At 33.6% G+C, this 21,899-nt stretch overlaps 1 protein-coding gene and 1 long non-coding RNA gene across 8 annotated transcripts in view; one reads left to right on the top strand and one right to left on the bottom strand.

The window, feature by feature from the left end:
* Nucleotides 1-21,899, top strand: part of LOC141487897 (uncharacterized) — a 107,965-nt gene that overhangs the window by 52,882 nt on the left and 33,184 nt on the right. For 2 of the 3 annotated variants that reach the window (XR_012468537.1, XR_012468536.1), the window contains one exon: nucleotides 15,857-21,326. This is a non-coding gene — a long non-coding RNA (uncharacterized LOC141487897). Of the gene's footprint in view, nucleotides 1-15,856; nucleotides 21,327-21,899 lie in introns of those variants that run through there. The other variant, XR_012468538.1, reaches the window with a different exon arrangement.
* The window catches only part of PKIB (cAMP-dependent protein kinase inhibitor beta), a 139,743-nt gene continuing 121,380 nt past the window's right edge, over nucleotides 3,537-21,899 (bottom strand). For 3 of the 5 annotated variants that reach the window (XM_074187485.1, XM_074187487.1, XM_074187484.1), the window contains 2 exons: nucleotides 11,493-11,667; nucleotides 3,537-3,962 (listed from right to left, as the gene is read on the bottom strand). In XM_074187485.1, the coding sequence (XP_074043586.1) occupies nucleotides 3,880-3,962; nucleotides 11,493-11,640 (231 nt within the window). In that variant the 5' untranslated portion in view covers nucleotides 11,641-11,667 and the 3' untranslated portion in view covers nucleotides 3,537-3,879. The other 2 variants (XM_074187486.1, XM_074187488.1) reach the window with 2 other exon arrangements.

Genomic DNA, 21,899 nt, shown 5'->3' with positions numbered 1-21,899 from the left:
TACATTTTCTACCTTTTGAGTCTCATTACAACCCTGTGAATAGGAGCTATTATTATTTCAATTTTGTAAATAAAGAATGTAAGCAATTTTTCAAACACACAATTTTGTGTCTAAGTCAGTATTTGAACTCAGATCTTCCTGACTCTAGGTCCAGAACTCTACCTACCTGCTAATATATGTACAACTAGAATCACATTTCTGTAATTATATTATGCCTGATAATAAATTATGGACCTACATTTTGATTGATAATAGCATAACTGGTGACATGCTATTATTCTAAATTTGAAACTTCTTCAGGATAAGAGGTAGCCAGTTAAATTGGATAGAGAGTTGACCTTAGAGTCATGAAAATCTCTGCTCAAATTACCTCTAAAGTTTACTAGCTGTGTGACCTTGAGCAAGACATTTCCTCCACCTTTAGGCAAATCTAGAACTCATCTATATCTACCAAAATTCATTTTCTATGCTTTCAGGATCTTAACTTTGAAACAAGCTAAATGCCATCCATATGGCAAAGGTACATGACTAAAATTGAAGATGGATTTCATTCATCTGTCAGAGTAATATTGAAATTCAAAGTGAACCCAAATAAGTTGGAGCTGTTTCAAAGTATTCATCATTTGAGGTTTATTTTAACATGAATTAATCCAAATGGGATAGATCACTACCCACTACACCTGTGTTTCCTTGAGCACAAGTGATGCTATTGGGATTGTTAGGGAAGAAGCATCCTAGAGGAGCACCTGTCCCCAGAGCTTGCCAAAGGCAATGACCCATCCTTTTTGATACATTATTATGCTGGGAAAACAGTCAATACCTTCTGTCATCACAAGTGTTGAATTTCCTTCCTCCTTTGAAACATGCTGTCTTATGGCATGGTTTGGTCATTATATTTTTGTAGAAAGAATATTGTCTTGGAATTCAAGGGTATGGGATTAAAAACCCTGGTTTTGTTCCTTACTGTTTGACCTTGGCCATACCTCTGAACCTCAATAGATAAACACAAATGGCTCCTCCATGAATTTTTAATCCCACAACCTGTTTAGTACATGGTTCCAACTGCTTTACTTACCTAGAGGAAGCCACTTTCTATTGAAAAGGATGAAGTAAAATATCTAGTGACTTTAGGATTTGTAAAGAATCTAATGTTATTTCATTTGATTTTTACAACAATTCTATGAGCAAAGGTACCATCGTTAATCCCATTTTACAAATGGAGAAGTTGAGGCTGAGGTGTTCAGGATCACATACTTTGTATCTGAAGCAGGTTTCACACTCAGGATTTCTGACTCCAAGTTCAGTGGTCTATGCTACCTCATTGCCTCTAAAAGAGAATTCTAGGAATTGTGCCTTATATTCAATAGTGACATAGTATATTTCTGATCAGGAAATAAGGACTAAGTCACAAATGTAAGAAATAATAATTGCATCATATATGCAAATTAACTAGACTTACTTAGTGGACGCATTGTTGTTAATGGAATTCAATTTTTCTTCTTTATTCCAAAATAATTTCTTTCATTAAAACTTTAATACCTTTGTAATTAAAACTTGGAAAAGTTTGAGTTTTGTTATTTTTATAGAAAATCATTCACCAAATTTTTAAAGGCCTAGTACTATGTTATCAGCTATATATGCTTTTGGACATACAAGGAAGATCTTATAATTTAGCTGGGGAAACAAGATGAATAGAAAACCAGGGAATAAGATGAAATTCAGGGTGATATACTAAAGTGGAGATTTAAAGAAGACTTTATTTTGAGATAGGGAAAGGAAGGAAGGGAAGGAAGATGCAGGCCTTGGATATATAGAGATTATATCAAACAGCACAAAGACTCAAAAGGAGGAGTGGAGTATTGAGGTTGTATGGGGAAATTCTAAGACAGAAATTACAGTGAGAGAAAACATGGTTTAATGGGTAGACCTAACCTTGGGGGAGTTCAAGCCTTGCCTCTTGAGAGGTTGTGTTCTGGTGTAAAATTGTAGTTACCTTGGAGGAGATACAAGAATGAAGGTTCTGTAATACATATTTCATATATATACACACACACACACACACACACACATGTGCTTAAATATATGGCAATTCATTCAAAGATTGGAAAATCTGATTGAAGAAAAGCTAATCATTTCTCACATAGAGTTTTTCACTTAGAAATATAGCATCATATCTCTGTAGAGTCAACTGCTCCCTTTGGGTAGTTATGTGACTGGGAAAATATAAGCAGATCACTAGAGAGCAGCTACCACTTTTCTCTTTACCCTTGGTAGGTTTTCCTTTGCACCATGTGGGAAAGGGAGAAAGGTAGGTATGCAAAAGCAAAAATTTGCCTCTTCAAGTTGAAAGCAGGCAAAAGAAAATAAGCCTTATAGTTGATGACAAAAGCATCATGGCCATTCAACCTATATTCAACCTAGGACTTTTATAAAAAGTAAATTTATTTCTAATTAATTATTTCTTCTTATTTTTATAAGAAGGTTAAAAAGAAAATTTCATTTCCTACTCAAGTCTGGGGATTAAAAAAGGATCAGATCAAAACCAGTATTAGACCAAGTATGAATTAAAACAAGCAATTATTAGTAAGATAGTGAGAGAAGAAGTATAATTGAGTCAAAAAGTATGCTAATCCCTTTCCCCTAATCCAATTAATAACTTTAGTGTAATGACTTCCCATTGTTTACCACACTTGAATATTCCAATTAAATGGTTGGAACTAAAACCCAACTATAACCATGGTGTCAGGTTAACTTAATTCTAGTCAAAGCTTTTAGGAGGAAATAAATACTTCCATGAGTTTTGACCTCAGGAGTATCATATGAGAATGAGCTGGGATATCAAAGCATATAAAATACAGAACCAGACAGAGGAGATGAAATGGTTTAATTTGCATTTTCCAGTAAAATAAGTTGCTTACAAATTCTGACTTTCAGGGATACATGAAAAAAAATCCAACCCAGAAACTGTGTACAGAATAATATTAAACACAAGGCAATTAAAAGAGAGCTCAGAGATTAGCAACTTGCTGAAATGTTTATAAGTTTTCAAAACATTTTCAAAGTTAAAAAAAATCTGGTATATTCTTGGGGGGGAATTTTCCTTATTGTAAAGTTTTATTTTCTTCCACCCATCCCTTTAGGGGTGAGAAGAGGAGGGAGGGCACACAGGAAGCTTTGTCTTTGTATAGAGGAACTCTTAGTGTGTACCTCTATAATACAGATGGAAACTCATAATTTTAGAAAGTTGCTATAGAATTTAAAGTTTAAATAATTTTACCAACATCCCATAGTCAGCATATATCAGAGGCAGAACTGAACCTCAATCATGCTAATTCCAAGGCTGGCAAGATCTCTAGCTACTATGCCATGCCACCAGAGAGAGCAATAGGGTTCTAAATTGTTGGTCTTTGGACAGTGTTTCCAAGGATGGGCCTCCAAATTCAGAGATGCTAATAACCTAGTCCCCTTCCTCCATGCTCAGTTGCTATTTTCTTGCTACAAAAAAAAAAATAAATGAAAGAGAAAAAATAGTCATTTTAGTACAATTTAGTAAATTTTTATTTTAAACCATGAAAGTCAATTTAATTGGGTTCATCTCAGGCAGAATACCTAATGATAGATGTTAAAAAATCCCATAACCTTTTCCCCCTCTCTCCTGGTTGCAAATTGAAGATCATTTGCTTTTAAAAGACCTACAGTAGAAATTGGTGCAGAAAACTAAGTAAGTAGATTTACATCAAAGTTTTCAAGACACAGATATGTTGCAGAGATCTGCAGTTGTCACTATAGTTACTACCACATCTTGGGATTTAGGAAAAGCAGAATCATAAGGCCATTCATATCTTTCTCTGCCTACATAAATCTAGTACTCCCTAAGGTTTACGAGCTTCCATTTTTCATCTCTGGATTATTTTCCGTGTTGTTATTGTCCAGTAGTTTTTCTTCATCTTTTTTTGAAGCATCTGAAAAAAAATATATCAATAGATCATTTACATTCATCTCTCTGATTAATAGCTCTCAATAAGAAGTATTTAGCTATTTCCTGTTCAATAGATATAAATGTTTAAGTCTCTTTACTTTCCCTCAGCATTTCTTTACTGACTGTTTTTCCCCCTGAGTGGAATATTCCCAATGAAACCATTTCAGGGTTAATATTCCCAGTGAAGTCCTCTCAGGGTTAATAATATTAATGAAAGAACAAACTATTATTCTTAAACTTTTTCTAGAAGAAAGCCCCTTGTAATCCAAACAGGTGGCTCACTCTCCTAACTTTTGATAAGACTACTTTTACTGACTACTAGAAGGAAAATGGACTTTTTTTCCCCATGAGAAAAACCTTGCATTCCAAAAAAGCTTCTTGTTTGATGATAAGCAGACTGTTCCCAGACCTTGCTTTCTAAGAAAAGTTAGTTATAATCCTGAAGGTTATTCTCACCCTCTGGATGGTGAGGTAATATTTTATGAAAACCTTTCATTCTTTTCTTTGTTGCTGGGGTAGATTTTCACAAGTAGAATGTAATTCTGAAGACTAACCAATGAGTCAACAGAGAGGGATGATAGGGAGGAGGAGGTGATTGCATTAGGCCATATAATCTTGCTTGACAGTAAATTGCGGGGCAGCTCCTTAATCTTCACTAACTTTGTGAGACTTGGAGTGTACCCTTTTCATGAAAAAAAGTCAAAATAAACTTTTTTTTTTACTCAGAGGAATCTCTATATTTTTAAGTGGATTTTTATCCCACACATCCCTCTTTTATATCCTTTGAGATATATGTCATTTTCAAATGATATCCTTTGAGATATATTACATAAATCCTTTGAGGATGTAATATCCTATATTACATATATCCTTATATCCTTTGAGAATAAATTGAACCTTATGAACACACAAATACCACATGAAGAAGAGTCAGTAATTAAATTTATGGAAAATTTAATTACTACAAAATTTTGAATATGTGGTCAGCTGTGTCTTTGCAATTAATGTTCTACTACTGTATTGTTATTTAAGTGGAAGTAGGTTTCTTTTTCTCAGTACAATAATCTAGAAAATGGAGAATAACAATCAAATTGATAATATAAGAGTTTTGCAATGACAATTCAGCAGAGTCATAACCAGAATTTGGAAATTGGGGCTTTGCACTAAGGTGATGAATTTAGAGTATTGATGGCATTTGTAATCTTTACAATTTAAGAAAAGCAATTTAGTAACTAGTTAATAAGAATATTTAAAACTAAAATCTTCCTCCACCTGCTTAAAACACAATCCCCAACCCAACCCAAGTGAGTTTATTTCCCTACTCTCAATACCACAGCTATCTCTCCCACTTTCACTTATCACAACCCATGTGGGGAAGTTTACTGCACTTCTCAGGCACAAAATTTTGCTAAATATGGCTCTAGAGTATGGCAAAAAATTGCACCTAAAAATTTAAGTAGAATTCTGAGTCTCTTCATACTGCTTTATGGCAAAATTAATGACCCTGAAAAACCTTCTTTGCTCATAATGGTACTGACATCTATGTGTAGGATGCTCTGCCTCTTTTAATGTAGCCTAGCAGAGCATACACATTCATTGATTTCTAAGAAATCCCTTAGAGATCCCTTGTTGTTAATTAACTAAAGTCAGCATTGCTATGCCAATGTGAGGGAAAGGACCATATAGGCAAAAGGAAAACTGCTTAATTTGATTACTTGTGCACTCTTCAGAATTCTCTTGCCAATAGTTACAATTGCTTTTGGTCATTGAAAACAATTCTTTGATTCTCATTATTCATTTCTCTTCACTTGTCACATGAAGGTTTTCCTTTAAGTCATTGCCCTCTTTCACTTCTGCTTAATTACATTTTCTTATGTAAGTCTATCTCATTCATTTCATACTAAATAATACTTAGCATTCCTATGATAATTTCAGACTTGAAAAATTCTTTTCAAATTTTATTTCATTTGATCCTCACCACAATCCTTGGAGGTAGTTGCTATTATCATTGCCATTTTTACAGATGAGGAAACTGAGACTGATGGAGGTTAAATGACTTGTCCAGGCTCACACCCACAGTAAATGTCCAATGATGGATTCAGATCCAATTTTAAAGGTAACATTTAGGTTTTTTTGCAAGGCAAATGGGGTTAAGTGGCTTGCCTAAGGCTACACAGCTAGGTGAGGTCAGATTTGAACTCAGGTCCTCCCGACTCCAGGGCTGATGCTCACTGCGCCACCTAGTCGCCCCCTCAGACCCAATTTTATCAAAATACAGTAAAAATAATTTTAAAGTAAGTTCACAGATCTCTTTAGGTAGATGGCATGCAATGCCCTAGAGCCTAAATCCTGAGGTAGGGTAACATCTCCCAAGGAGGAAGCCTTCTGTTGCATCAGGTGTTTAGAAACTGAGGCTTTGGGGTGAATATGAATCTACTTTGTCCAGAATTTTTTGTAATTCTGAGACTCCTTCAGAGGAATAATGATGAAATGATTAGATTTTTGGGGGTTGGCTGTGAGTTCTGAAAGCCTCATAGGAAAACGTCAAGGTAGAAAGACCACTTAGAAATGGACTTTGATACAATTCAAACATTTATATTCTGATCCCTAAGTCTCTGGAAGCAAGCAGCCCTCTACTTCCTTCTGATCCCATGATACCTTCTACCCACTCCTATGGAAAGCTTAGCCAGTCTTTGTCTTAGAGGTCTTCTATGGGTACCTAGACAATGAATCCTGAAATAGATATGATATTTCTTGGGAACTAAGACTTCCTAGTCTCCTGATCTTTAATACTCACACTAGATCAAAAATTTAGCCTCTTTTCTGAATACCCAAAATAACCTGTCCTTTCCCATTCCAGGTATAATGAACAAATAATCATAAGATCCAACTGACTCTAGGGATTCTTTGTCTATTCTCTTTACCCTTATTTTGTTCTGTGGATAAGAACAACTGAAGCACAGAGAGTTGAAATAATTTCTCCAAGATAACACAGGGAGAGCAAAAATATTTTTGAGACATACTCTAATTAATTCTAGCCTCTCTCTGCATAGTTGTTATTCTATGGTTTCCTTCCTTGTCCAATTGCCTAATTTTATTTTTAATTATTTTCCAGTTAAACTTAAATTAAATTCCAGTTTTCCAGTTTCCAAGTGGTTCATTTCTTTTTCTTTATTATTCATTTGTGCATTTCTTGCCATCTTTTGAACTTCTGCTTTCTCTGCTTATCTAGTAATATTGTCCAAAAATCTTTCCTATCTGCTTTCCCCACCCCCAACTTCTGAATTTAATATTCTTTTGAAATATCCTTTTGTCCCCAATTTTCCTTAACTTTATCTTTATTTCTCTTTTACTCTGGTCTATTCTGATTTTGTTGCTAAGTATTTTCTTGGATTGAGCACTAGGTGGCACAATGGATAGAGGAGAACAAATGTCTAAAGTCATGAAGACTCATCCATCTTCTGACATCTTCAAATCTGGCCTTAAGAGTATATTAGCTGTGTGACCCTGGACAAGTCATTATACCTTGATTTGCCTCAGTTCCCTCATATATAAAATGAGATGAAGAGGAAATAGCATAACTACTCCTGTATTTTTGCCAAGAAAATCCTGAATGGGGTCACAAAGACTCAGACACAACTGAAAAAACTGACTGAAAAATTGAATTTTCTTGGATAAATTACTAATGGACAGGATTTATTAAAAATTTCAAAACAATATTAATTAGTGATATTGATCTAATATTTTCATTCTTTGCTTTATTCTTTCTTTTGTTAGGATCCTTTGGTATTAATTCATGCCCAATAAGGTCTGAGCCTCTAGTCAGAATGTAGGAGACTCTCCTCCCCAGTCCCAAGGCAATCTTTCAGTGCAAGTCATTAAGAGTTTTGGCTGCCAAATCATACAATTTGATTGTGGACAGAGTGGAGCTCTGTCATCAGAGATTAGCCTAAATCTAGAAAGGTACAACCAGGTTGCATTTTAGCTGAAAACATTTTTTAGCTATCAAAACTCTTAAAGACCTTCCACTAAATCATATAAAGGGCACAATCTTCATCATTATATCATTGATATAATCATAGGTCATTGAAGTACAAGTCACACTTCCAAATCACTTTAAATTTACAGTCTACTTACACTCAGATTTTTTTCAGACAAATTACTTAGTCATGCCTGCCTTCATTCTGAACTTTAGGAAGATGGGGTTTTTTGAATCCTATGAAATATTATCTTCCATTTTTCCTTTCCACTTTTCTCTAAACTTTTTCCTCTCCCCCTTTTCATCCTTTCCATTCCTTCTTCACTCTTTCACCCCACTTCTCTTTTCCCCCTTCCCTTTTTACAATCACTTCTTTTCCCTTACCCTGTTTCTTCTTCTCTTTTCTTGCCCTGTCTTTATTTTCCCCCTCACTGCCTCTCTGTCTCTCTTCCCCAATCACTCCATCTCTGTCTGTCTGTCTGCATGTATGCATGTCTCTCCCTCATCTTTCCTCTCTCTTTCTATGTGTCTGTCTCTCTGTCTCTTTCTGTCTTATCTATCTCCATCTCTGTCTATGTATGTGAGTATGTCTCTTTCTGTCTCTGTCTCTCTATGTCTGTCTCTATTTCCATCTCTGTCTCTGTGTATCTCTCTGTCTCTTTGTCTCTGTCTGTCTCTCTGTCACTGTCTCTCTTTCTCTGTCTCTTTCTCTGTCTCTGTCTCTCTATTTCTGTGACTTCATCTTTCTGTCTCTCTGTCTCTCTCTTTGTCTGCCTGTCTCTGTCACTCTGTCTCTGCCTCTCTTCCCCCCACCCCAGGAATACTATTATAGCATTTGGTAGGAGACACAATGAAAGTAGGTATATTTGGCACTTGGGTCATGAAAAGAGCTGAATGTCTTGTTCTTTGTTTTTTACATGGAACAGATTGTCTTTGACTCATCAGTCTTTATTCTCACTGCTCCTAAAATTGTACTATTGGCTTACTTGAAATAATTTAGAGAATAATCTCAAGGGATCCAAGCTAAGGTTCTGTGTACCAAAACTAATTGTTAGCTTCACTCCTGAATATCCATTTACAGTACCTCCAGTCCTGATTATGTTCCCCCATTCAGCCTACTCATACATACAAGAATTTAAATCTTGGGGCAGCTAGGTGATGCAGTGGATAGAGCACCAGCCCTGGAGTTAGGAGGACCTAAGTTCAGATCCAATATCAAACATTTAATAATTACCTAGTTTGTGTGGCTTTAGGCAAGTCATTTAACTCCATTGCCTTGCAAAAACAAACAAACAAACAAAAAAAAGAATTTGAATTTTAGAATCACACAATCAGGAACTGAAAGAGACCTTAGGACTTATCTATCTAATACAGGGGTTCATTACTTTTTTAATGTCTCATAGACCCTCTGGGAAAGCTTATGGACCCTTTCTCAGAGTAATGTTTATATTTATATGGGGTTACAATGTTAAATAAATGCAATTGAAATACAATTAACAAAATATTTTCTAATAAAAAATTTATAGACCCCTCCTGAAATTGATAGCCACAGATAACTTGGGAGCCTTAGACCCCAGGTTAAGAATTCCTAATCTAGTAAAATTCCCTCATTTTACAGAAGGCAAAATGTACCCATTCATGTCTTAGAAATTGTTCCACTATAATTTTGTTAAAAAATGGAAATATCTCTTTTGGAATTTTATTGAAATAACCAATATACTTATTTAAGAATAGTGAAATTCTTCTGGGAAAAACATATAGTTTTCATAAAACTGAAAGGGGGGTCAGAAATATCTACATTTTTATTTCTAGATTTGATCTTTTCTTTTCCTATTTTGAAGTTGTTTACAGTTTGATGATGAGTATGTAATGAAATACTGTATCCTTAGCATCTCTATTGAATAATCAATGTCATTCACTGCAAGTACAAACACAAAATACAGATAAACTAAGTCTAGAAATGACTGTTAATGGAAGACTGTTTGGAGAATGAATTTCAAAATCTCATGTGATCTTATAGTACAAAAGCTCCCTGGAGATCATCTAATCAAAAATACTCTTCTTCCCCACTTTCATTTTTAAAGATAAGGAAAATGAGACCAAGGACCAAAATTTCCTCTATCACAGAGCTAAACAATAATTAGGTTTAAACTTAGATCCTTGACTCCAGAGATCTTTCCAGATTATCATTCATTTTTAACATTTAGGTCCACAAATATGATGTTGTTGTTGTTCAGCCATTTTCAAGTTTTGCCCAACTCTTCATGACCCCATTTGGGGTTTTCATGGCAAAGATACTGGAGTACTTTGCCATTTCCTTCTCTAGTTTATTTGAGATGAGGAAACTTAGGCAAGTAGGGTTAAGTGATTTGCCCCTTGGTCACACAGCTAGAAAAAGTATGAAGTCCACTTTGAACTCAGGTCTTCCTGATTCCAGACCAAGTTCTCTACCTACTGTATCATCTGCCTATTCACAAACATACAATTTACCAACACATGCAAAAAAATATAGTCAATTAAAGTCAGGATATAGCAAAATGAAAAGAGAATGCTTTGTTTTTTGAAGGGAAAAATTAACTCCAGTATAAAACAACTTTATCCAGTTTAGTCTTCAAGCAGCTAGGTGATACAGTGGATAGGGCATTGGACTGGGAGTCTAGAATATTCATTTTCCCGAGTTCAAATCTGACCTCATATAGTTACTACCTATGTGACCCTGTATGAATCACTTACCCCTGCTTGACAAACTATTCCAGTATCTTTGCCAATAAAACCCTAATGGGTTCATGAAGAGTTGGACAAGACTGAAAACAACTGAACAACAATGTGAAATAAAATTTTCCTGAGGTGTAGGGCTGAAAGATATCTTAGAAGACACCTAGTCTAACTCCAGTATTTTACAAATGAGGAAGCTGAGGTCCAGAGAAGCTTTGTCCAAAACCAAATAGGCAAGTATATAAAGAGGAATGGAGTCCATGACTTCAAATGCAGTGTGACCTTTCTATTACACAGGAGTTGGCCTGACTGCCATCCTCAAAGAAAACAAACTTTTGAGCTATAAAGGAAAGTACTCCAGGCACACAAAACTAGGTAATCATGATGGAAATGAGCATCAAAGATAATAAGCAATAGATTTGCTCTCAATCAATAGTATTTTTATTTTTTATTTTTAGAAAATATTTTATTTATTTGTTTTTCCAACTATATACAATGGTAATTTTCACCAATCTTTTTTTTTGCAAGGCAAATGGGGTTAAGTGGCTTGCCCAAGGCCACACAGATAGGTAATTATTAAGTGTCTAAGGCCAGATTTGAACTCAGGTACTCCTGACTCCAGGGCCAGTGCTCTATCTACTACATCACCTAGCCATCCCCTTACCAATCATTTTTAACAAAGTTTTTCATTTTACAATTTTTTCTCCCTACCTCCCTTCCCTCCCCTTAACAGAAGGCAATCTGATAAAAGTTCTATTTTTATAAGAATCCTAAATATATATCGATATTGAAAATAATCAACAATATTTTTAACATTACCTTGTGACAAGCTGAGATTTTCTAGCTTTTTAGGCAGTTCTGATGATCCAGAACTTTCAGAAGAATTCTGGATGTCTGGTAAAGCATTCCGTCGACCTGTCCTTGCTGAAGTTGAAAACTCTGTGATCACAGACTGTACATCAGTCATTTCTGATTCCTTTCCTCATAGCAACATCTGAAAATAGAATGTCCAAGCAAGGTAGAGAATAACTTAATGGGGAAAAAAAGCAATTCCTAGTTCAGTAAAGAAATACTGGAACAACAACCTATCAAGGATTACCTAGTTCTAACATCATGATACTAACACATACTTCTCATGTATGCCTATCATTTGTTTCTAACAGCTTCTATCTGTACACTGGCTAACTAACCTGAACTCGGTGGAAAGTCCTCAGCTGTGTTAAGTAAAGTTCTCTAAACAGAGTCAGACTTCCTTGTATGCTTTGAGGGGAACAGATCCCTTTCATTTTGTTCTCCTTTTTCTCAAGATGACTCCACAGGAATGAAAATTGAAAGGGAAATGAAAATGAATTTGTTTGACTACTCATAAGACAATCTATCTGCTAGTCTTTAGTACAGTCCTTGTCCAAAACCCTATCATAATTTGAGAAAGTCAGATAAAACAATTTGTCTTTAAGTTTTAGCAAAGCCAAATTAAATTTTTTTTATCCTGTGAGAGCTGAGTCTTTTATATAAATCTGTTCTACAAACTACACAATTTGTGTTTTTCTTTAAATTCCTTTAAGAGCAGGTTCCCTTTGTATCTATCTCTGAGTACCTAGCAATTGTCTGTGCCTGAGAAGGAAGTCTATCTTTACAATACATTTAGGTCCTTGAAAGATCACTTTTTTATGACCACTTTCCTTTGCTTTCTGTCAGTTAATTCTTTTTAATAAGGCCAAACTCAAAAACTAGACTGTCATGATCAAAAAATTAAAATAAAAAATAATGCATATTTAAAATTTTATCACACCTTTTATGATTCCTTCTGGTTCAGCTTTGAACAAAGTCAGCATTGAATATTATTTTATCATTATTCTAATTATCAAAATATTAAGAACATGTCTTCTAAAATACCTAAATGGAGTAAATATGATATCCAAGAAAAAAGATATATTAAGGTGATAAGTGTCAAAGGAAAAATGGATTGGGAGTTGAATGTTAGAGAGTATCAATAATAAGCCTTGTGTTCAGTGACCTCCTAACAAAAGTTGATTTGTTGAAAAAGCTTATCCATTTCCTGGTATAGTGCCTGGCACATAGTGGACACTTAATCAAGGCTTGTTGGCCTCACTTGATTCATTTAGATGATTGATATCCTTTCATAAATTTCTTCTCATCTAGGTTTCTTTGTTTCCCACTTCCTCTCCCAGTCCTTCTTTCTCCTGAGTCTCCCTATATTAGTGCAGGATTTATTGCACCTGATTGACAGTAGTTCTACTGAAGCTTATAGTCCCAAAACTCAAGGAATCTACCACCTCAGCTTCATGACCAGCTCCTGGCTGTTACTCTTGAAGCTCATGATACTGTCTTCATTAGTCTTTCTTAACCAGTCTTATCTTCCTCAATTCAACTTCATCCCATGCAGGTATTGTCCAAGTCTCCTATCCTCAGCCCTCTTTTCTTCTCTTTCCATAACTTCTCAATTGGTAATCTGATCCAAAACCTGTGACCTCAACAATCACTTCTGTGCAAATGACTCTCAAGTATGTGCATGTATGTAAATAATCCACTGGAACCTCAAAAATTCAACATATTCAAAACAAAACATCATCTTCCTCCCTATTCCTCTAGTATCCTTCCAGATAGTTAAGGCTTAAAATCTGGGAGTTACCTTTGAATTTTCTGTCTCCTTTAACTCCCACATATAATCAATCAATTTATTCAATCCATCTTTACTTCTGTATTAGACTCTTATTCTCAACTAATGATGCAGGCTTTCATCACTTTCTGTGGACTACTGAAATAGCCTATTTTTTTTAAAAAAATTTATTTTATTTTCAATTCACAAAGCAAACCAGGTATTTCTATGATACCGTACAATAAAAAGACAATTGCACATGAAGCTGCAAATCTACCATTAGTAATGTGCTATTGTCTCCAAATATACTTATCATATTAATTTCTTTTTTTTATTTTCTTTCCCCAACCCCACCCTGGAGATGACTCCCATTAAACAAAATAGGCATATACATATATACACATTCATACATTTATATGCATATACATGTAGAATATATATATGTATAAATTATTCTCTCTCCATATATATATATATATGTATACATACACACTTCTATTTATCATTTTTCTCTGAGTGCAAATAGTCTTTCTTCATATGTCTTTTATTTCATCCTTAAAACAATATTGCTGTTACTATGTTTTCTCTTTTTTATTTTTGCAAGGTAATAGGCTTAAGTGACTTGTCCAGTCACACAATTACATTAAATATTAAGTATTTGAGGTTGGATTTGAATTCAGGCCCTCCTGAGTTGGTTCTCTATCCACTATACAACATAACTTCCTGTTATGTACTCTTTAATTGGCCTCCCTGACTCCAATTTACCCTCTTCTAAATATTCTTCAGATAACTTCCAGAGTAATATATGTAAGGCCTAGGTTTGACTATTAAATCAGTGCTTAAAAACCCTGGTGGCATCTTACTATTGAACAAAATGCTTAGCTGCACATTTAAAAATCTTCCATTTCCACTATGGTGGCACCAATTTACCTTTCCAGTCTTACTTCAAACTACTCCTAATCATATGCTCTGCACTCCCACTGAACCAATTGTACCAAGATTTTGTTCTGCCCTCCACCTTCACACATTTCACTGAGCCATTTCCCAAATTTACTCCATTTATATTTGTTGAAATTATTCAAGGTCCAATTAAGATGCTATTTTCTCTGAAGCTTTTGCTGATTTTCTCTAGACAAAATTATCTCTCCCTTGACTCAATTTTATTCTACTTTGAAGCATGTTTAATTATAAAGTATATATAAATATATATAAATATATGAAAGTAAAGTGTATATATGCATATATATACTATAAAGTAAAATCATACTTGCTTCAGACTGTGAGCTCTTTAGGGATATCTTTGTATCTCCAGCATGTTACCTTGAACATTGTATGTGATTAATAAATATTTATCTGAATGCTTAATTGAAATGTTTAAAGCATGATATTTGAAAACAAAACCACCACAAAACTATCTCAAAACTTTGCTTGAGTGATCTTCAGATTCTATAGTAAAAATTAACCATAAGAGAAAGGTGTTAATTTCTTTATTTTATTTTCTTTCCCCTTAGGGTTATTAGTCTTGAATGTAGAGGGAAAGCAATAATCATAGCTTCATTTGTAGTTTTATTTAATTCAATATAACACAAATCTGTGATCTTTCAATATATTATCTCAATCACAGACTTTTACCACATTTAAGGTAAGTGACCATGTGTAGAAAAAGAAAAAAACATTGATAGCCCTGGTCTTCAAGAAGTATATAATGAAAAAATCAGAACGATGAAAAGACAGTAATACTTGTTAGAAAAATGAAAGACATCTTATTTTGAGACGTTTGGTTTTTTTTTTTTTACCGTCTCACAAAGATGATTAAATATATTTGTGTCAACCAAAATAGTTACTGATTGTCAGCCTTTTCTCTTTCTCCTCTAGGGATCTGACTCATTTCTGCTTTGTCTGTTGTGGGGGTAATTAACTTGTGTCTTGGATCTCTTAGATTGCTTGATGATGTCAATAGATGTCTTTCTCATAAAAATGTTTGGTACTTACCTTCATAATTAAGGAAAAATGTTAAAGTTTAGTTGGAGGTTTGTGAAAGTAAAGAGGAATTTTCTTCCCCCTCCAGTTCAATGGCTTCAGGAAATCTATTTATATATAATATGGATGCCCAGAGACCCCAAGTAAAGAACCCCTGGTCCATTGTGATCTTCTATGACAATTAATTAACAAAGATCCTGCCATCACCATAGGCAAGGCAATATCATTTTACATCACTAGAACATATTTGTATTTCTCTTGTTTTAAGTAAATTGATAATAAACTTTTCCCCAAAAACCTGTATCTTCTTCATCATCCAAAATATACCCACATGTTGGTCATTTTTGCAGTTTTGCAAATGTTATAAATGAAAACCAGCATTACCTGTTTAGAGAAATAGAATGATCTGTTGGAGGCATATGATAAATTTCTCTGGCCAGTTCATAATGGGCTAAAAACAGCTAATCCCATATAAAGTTACTGTCCAGAAACAAATGAATATAACTTCTAATTTATTTTCATTTTTATTCTCTCTAGTTCCCACACATTCTTTGTGTTTATTCATCTTCTCTATTTGTTATAGCATTCACCTTTGAAGAATGCCAAGTTTTGGGAGTCAAGATGGCAGAGGAAACTTCTGGAACTTTTCTCAAAACAACATTAAATGAAGCATCTACATAGACCCTAACCCTACAGATCCCACCAAAAAAAAAAAAAGAGTGAAACAAGTTCTCAACTCAAGATATCCTGAAGGACCTTCACTAAAGGTCTGTCTCACCTGGGTAAAAGGTAAGTATTGTCCAGCTTAGACAGGAGAACTAGAAAGTCAATGGGAGACTCAGCCACAACACAGCTCAGATAAAGGCTCAACAAGTCAATGTTGCAATAGTTCAGCCTTGTGGATCCCAACCCCAACTCAGAAGCCTAAGTTTGCACCTGGGAATGCTGATGAAATATACAGGATTGGTTGGCTACACTAAGGCAGGGAACAAACCACTGAATAGACAATGCCTTGGCAAACAGAAAGTCAGAACTACCCTAAAGGAGGGAACAAACATCTACTTAGGCAATGCCATAGCCAAGTGATAAATCATACACTAGATCCCTGCCCCGGACCAAAAATTTTGGTACTATACTCCCTGTACCCCAAAAGCTCAACTATCAAAATGAGCAAAAAACAAAACAAATGCTAACCATATAGAAAGTTACTATTCTATTAGGGACAATAAAAATACCTACTCAGAAGAAAAAAGCAGTAACAAAATACTATATGTGAAGTTTCAAGGGAGTTTATGAAATGACTTCAAATTCAAAAAGACATCTTAAAAGTATTTGAAAAAGCAAAGAAGAGAGGAAGAAGAAAAAAATGGAGAAAAGAAATGAGAGCCATTCAAGAAAATTATAGAAAATCAACTGAAGAAATAAACTCTTTTAAACCAACTCCTTTAAAAGTAAAAATGGCAACTGGAAAAGCAATGTAACTCATCAAGAAGTAAAATTAACCAACTGGAAGAGGAAACACAAAGGATAACTGAAGAAAATAAAATCCTAAAAATTAGAATTGGACAAATGGAAACTAATGGTTCTATGAGACATTAAGATTCCATAAAACAAAATCAAAAGACTGAAAAAAAATAGAAAAAATGTAAAGTATCTCTTAGGAAAAATGACTACTCTGGAAAATAGATATCCAGAAGAGATAATTTATGAATCATTGGTCTACCTGAAAGCCTTGATACAAAAAAGAGTCTGGAAGATATCTTTCAGGAAATTATCATGGAAAACTGCCCTAATATCCTAGAATAAGAATACAAAAATAGTCCTTGGTGAAAAAATTCACCAATAGCCTCTAGAAAGAGATCCCAGATTAAAAATCCTAGGAATATTGGAGTCAAATTTTAGTATTCTCAGCTAAAGGACACAATATACAAGTAACCAAAAAGAAGCAATTTTAAATACCAAAGAACCACAGTCAGGATTATGTAGGTCTTATCAGCATCAGTATTAAAGGATCAGAGGGCCTGGAATACAATATTCCAGCAGGCAAAAGGATCTTGGATTATAAACAAGAGTCAATTACACTGAAAAATTCGACATATTCTTTCAGGGAAAAAAAGATGGATTTTCAACAAAAGAGAACATACAAAATTATCTGATAAAATGACCAGAACCAAATAGCAAATATGATTTCAAGATTCAAGAGATGCATAAAAAGGTAAACAGAAAGGGGAAAAATGTTAGTTAATAACATTAAAAATCCCTACATGGGAAGATAATACTTGTAACACTTGAGAACTGTATTTCTCTTAGGACAATTAGAAGAAGTATATTTAGAGAAAGGGTATGGGTATAGTGTAATCATGAAAGTGATAATGCTTAGAGGTCATGGGTATAAACGTCATGAAGTGATTTTGCTTTACATGATACTTTATCTCATAAGGACTGTATTTCTAGAGAGATACAAAGAAAGAGGTACATATAATCTATAATTTGATTATAATTTGATGATTTTTATGACTCTTGAAAATTGTATTTGTAATGAGACAGTTGAGGGGGGTATATTTGGACAGAGGCTGTGGAAATGAATATAAAGTAATGATGCACATAAATCAATCAACCATAAAGAATTGTACTTCTCTCAAGACAGGTAAAATGAGTATATATTGATAGAGATTGTGGGTACAATATAGGATTAAAACAATTAAGACAAGGAAAGAAGAATTATTCTAAGAGAAGGTAAGGCATTATAAAATAAGTAACACTGCATGAAGAGGTACAAAGACCTATTATAGTAGAGGGAAAGAAGGGAAGGTATGAACACTGAGTAAATGTTACTTTCAACAAATTTATCCCTAAAAGGGAAAAATATACATTCTCAAATTGAGAATGTATCCTACCAGGGTGGCTAGGTGGTGTAGTAGATAGAGCACTGGCCCTGGAGTCAGGAGTACCTGAGTTCAAATCCGACCTCAAACACTTAATAATTACACATAGCTGTGTGTCCTTGGGCAAGCCACTTAACCCCATTTGCCTTTCAAAAACCTTAAAAAAAAAAAAAAAAAAGAATTTATCCTATCCTACAGGAAAATCAGGTGGGGGAAAGAAAGGGGAAGATGGGACTGATAAAAAGGTCAAAAATAAAAGTTAAAGATAAAAAGAAAAGGAAAAGGGGGAAGAGAAAAGGAAAGGAAAAGGGGTTTAAAGAAGAGCTGATTAAAAGGCAGCAATCAGAAACAAAACATTGTGGAAGCGGGATAAGGAAAAAAGGAAAGAAAAAAGTATAAATGGAGGATGATAGAATGGAGAGATATACAAAGTTAGTAATCATAATTTTAAATGTGAATGGGATGAACTCTCCCAGAATCCCACAACATGTTGTTTACTAGAAACACATTTGAAGCAGAAAGATACACACAGGGCAAAGGTAAAAGACTGGAGCAGAATATATTATGCTTTAGTGAAGTAAAAAAAAAATAAAGGCAGGGTAGCAACCCTTATCTGAGATAAAGCAAAAGCAAAGACAAGTTCCATTAAAAGGGATAAGGAAGGAAACTGAATCTTCTTAAAAGGCACCATAGGCTATATATTGTTCATATAGACAAAGCTTTGATATTTTTAAATGGATATATCAAAACAAGACCTTTGAAAGAAAGAAAAGTTACCATAGACAATGAAGCAATAGCTATATTAAACACATGTGCACCAAGTAGCATAGGCACCAAATTCTTAGAGGAGAAATTAATTGAGATACAGGGAGACTTAGATAACAAAACTGTAATAGTGGGGATCTTAACCTCATTCTCTCAGAATTAGAGGAGTAAGGTAAGAAGGTAAATAGAATTTTAGAAGACTTAAATATGATAAACCTCTGGAGAAAACTGAATGGGGTTAAAAAGGAATAGAGATTTTTCTTTGAAGTGCATGACACCCACACAAAAACTGACTATGTACTAGGACATAAAAACCTTATAATCAAATGCAGAAAGGTAGAAATATTAATTGCATCCTTTTTAGATCATAATGAGTAAAAATTATATCTAATAAAATGCCATAGAAAGATAAACTCAAATTATTTTGAAACTAAATAATTTTAAACAATGAGATCACACAACAAATCTTAGAAATAATCAACAATTTCATCCAAGACAATAACAACAATTAGATATCATATCAAAACCTGTAGGATACAGTCAAAGCAGCTATTGCAGGACAATTTTAAATCTCTAAATGCTTATATGAATAAAATAGAAAAAGAGGGGATCAATGAATTGAACATGCAACTGAAACAGATAAAAAAACAACGAATTAAAAATCCCCAATTAATACCAAATTAGAAATTCTGAAAATCAAAGGAGAAATTAATAAAAATGACAGTAATAAAACTACTGAACTAATAAATAAAAACTAAGAGTTGGTTTTGTAAAACCAACCAAAAAAAGATAGCAGAAAGCTAAATTACTAATAGCAAAAATCAAAAGGGTGAACTCACCACCAATTTGGAGGAAATTAAATAATTTGGAACTATTTTGTCAAACTATATGTCAACAAATCTGACAATATAAGTGAAATGGATAAATATTTGCAAAAACATAGAAGCTATATAGTTTAACAGAAGAGGAAATAAAATACTTACCCCCATTTCAGAAAAAGAAACTGAAGAAGCCACCAATAAACTCCCTAAGAAAAAATCTCTATGGCCAGATGAATTTAAAAGTGAATTCTACCAAACATTTAAGGAACAATTCATTCCAATTCTAAATAAACTGTTTGAAAAAATAAGTGAAGAAATAGTTCTGACAAATTCCTTTTAATACACCAATATGGTACTGATACCTAAACCAAGAAAAGTCAGAACAGGCAAAGAAAAATATAAACCAATCTTCCTTATGAATATTGATGCAAAAATCTTAAATAAAATGTTAGCAAAGAAATTACAAATTAATACTAGGATAATATACTATGAGCAGGTAGAATTTAAAATAAGTAGGCAGAGATGGTTCAATATTAAGGAAGCAATCAATAAAACTGACTATATCAATAGCAAAATTAATAGAAATCATATGATCTTCTCAATAGATGTTAAAAAAAGATGCTGACAAAAATATAGCATCCATTCATATCAAAAATACCAGAGAATTATAAGAATAAATGAAGCTTTCCTTAAAATGATTAGCAGTTATCTATCTGAAACTATCAGATATATAATGGGGATAAACAACAGCATTTTCAGTAAGATCAGGGGTAAAGCAAGGATGTCCATTATCACCACTATTATTCAATAATATATTAGAAAAGTTAACTTTAGCAATAAGAAAAGAAAAAGAAATTGAAGGAATTAGACAGGCAATGAAGAAACAAAACTTTCACTCTTTGTAGATGATATGATGGAGGAGGAGTCTAGAAAATCAACTAAAAAATTACTTGAAATAATTACCAACTTTAGCAAGGTTGCAGAATATAAAATAAACTCACATAAATCATTAGCATGTCTATATATAACCAATAAAGCCTAAGAGCAAGATAAAGAAAGAGAAATTCAATTTAAAATAACTGTAGAAAATATAAAATATTTGGGAATCTCCCAAGACAAACCTAAAAACTAATTAACACAATTACAAAATACTTTTTATGCAAATAAAAACAGATCCAAACAATTGGGAAGATGTCAATTGCTCTTGTTTAGACTGAGCTAATATAATTTTTTTTTTAGGTTTTTGCATGGCAACGGGGTTAAATGGCTTGCCCAAGGCCACACAGCTAGGTAATTATTAAATGTCTAAGGCCGGATTTGAATTCAGGTACTCCTGACTCCAGGGCTGGTGCTCTATCCACTGTGGCACTCTGAGATAATATAATTTAAATGACAATTCTACCTATAACAATGGGTCATCAGAGTTAGGGAAAAAAATTAATAACGAAATTCATCTGGAGCAGCAAAAAAGTCAAGATATCACTGATATCTTATTGTCTGATCTTGTTATCTCTTATACTTTATGTTTCTTCCTTAAGGGTATGATTGCTCTCTCATTACACTCAATTTGGATCAGTATATAACATGGAAGCAATATAAAGACTGACAGATTGCTCTCTGTGGGGGGTGGAGGGAGGGAAGTAAGATTAGGGGAAAATTATAAAACTCAAAATAAATAAAATCTTTAGTAAAAAAAAGAAAAAAGTATATTTAAAGGACAAGAAGTGGTCAATAAAATAATTTTAAAAATTAAAAAAAGTCAAGATATCAAGGGAATTAATGAAAAAAATACGAAGGAAAGTGGCCTAGCTCTACCAGATTTAAAACTCTTTTACAAAGTGGCAGTCATCAAAACTGACTGTTACTGGCTAAGAAATAGAGAAATTAATTTGTGGATTAGATTAGGTACAAAAAATGGTAATAAATGACTTTAGTAATCTACTGTTTGATAACACCAAAGACACTAGGTTCTGAGATAAGATCTTATTACTTGACAAAAACTGTTGGGAAAACTGGAAAATAGTATGACAAAAACTAGACCCATATCTCATATCTGATGCCAAAATTGAAATGTTATAGAATTTAGACATTAAGGATGAGAACATTATTTTATTATTATTATTATTATTTATATTATTACATATTATTTATATTA

Source organism: Macrotis lagotis, chromosome 5 (genome assembly GCF_037893015.1).
Source record: "Macrotis lagotis isolate mMagLag1 chromosome 5, bilby.v1.9.chrom.fasta, whole genome shotgun sequence".
Taxonomy (NCBI): domain Eukaryota; kingdom Metazoa; phylum Chordata; class Mammalia; order Peramelemorphia; family Peramelidae; genus Macrotis; species Macrotis lagotis.
Note: the sequence above shows the minus strand (reverse complement) of the source record. Positions and strands in the feature narration are given on the sequence as shown.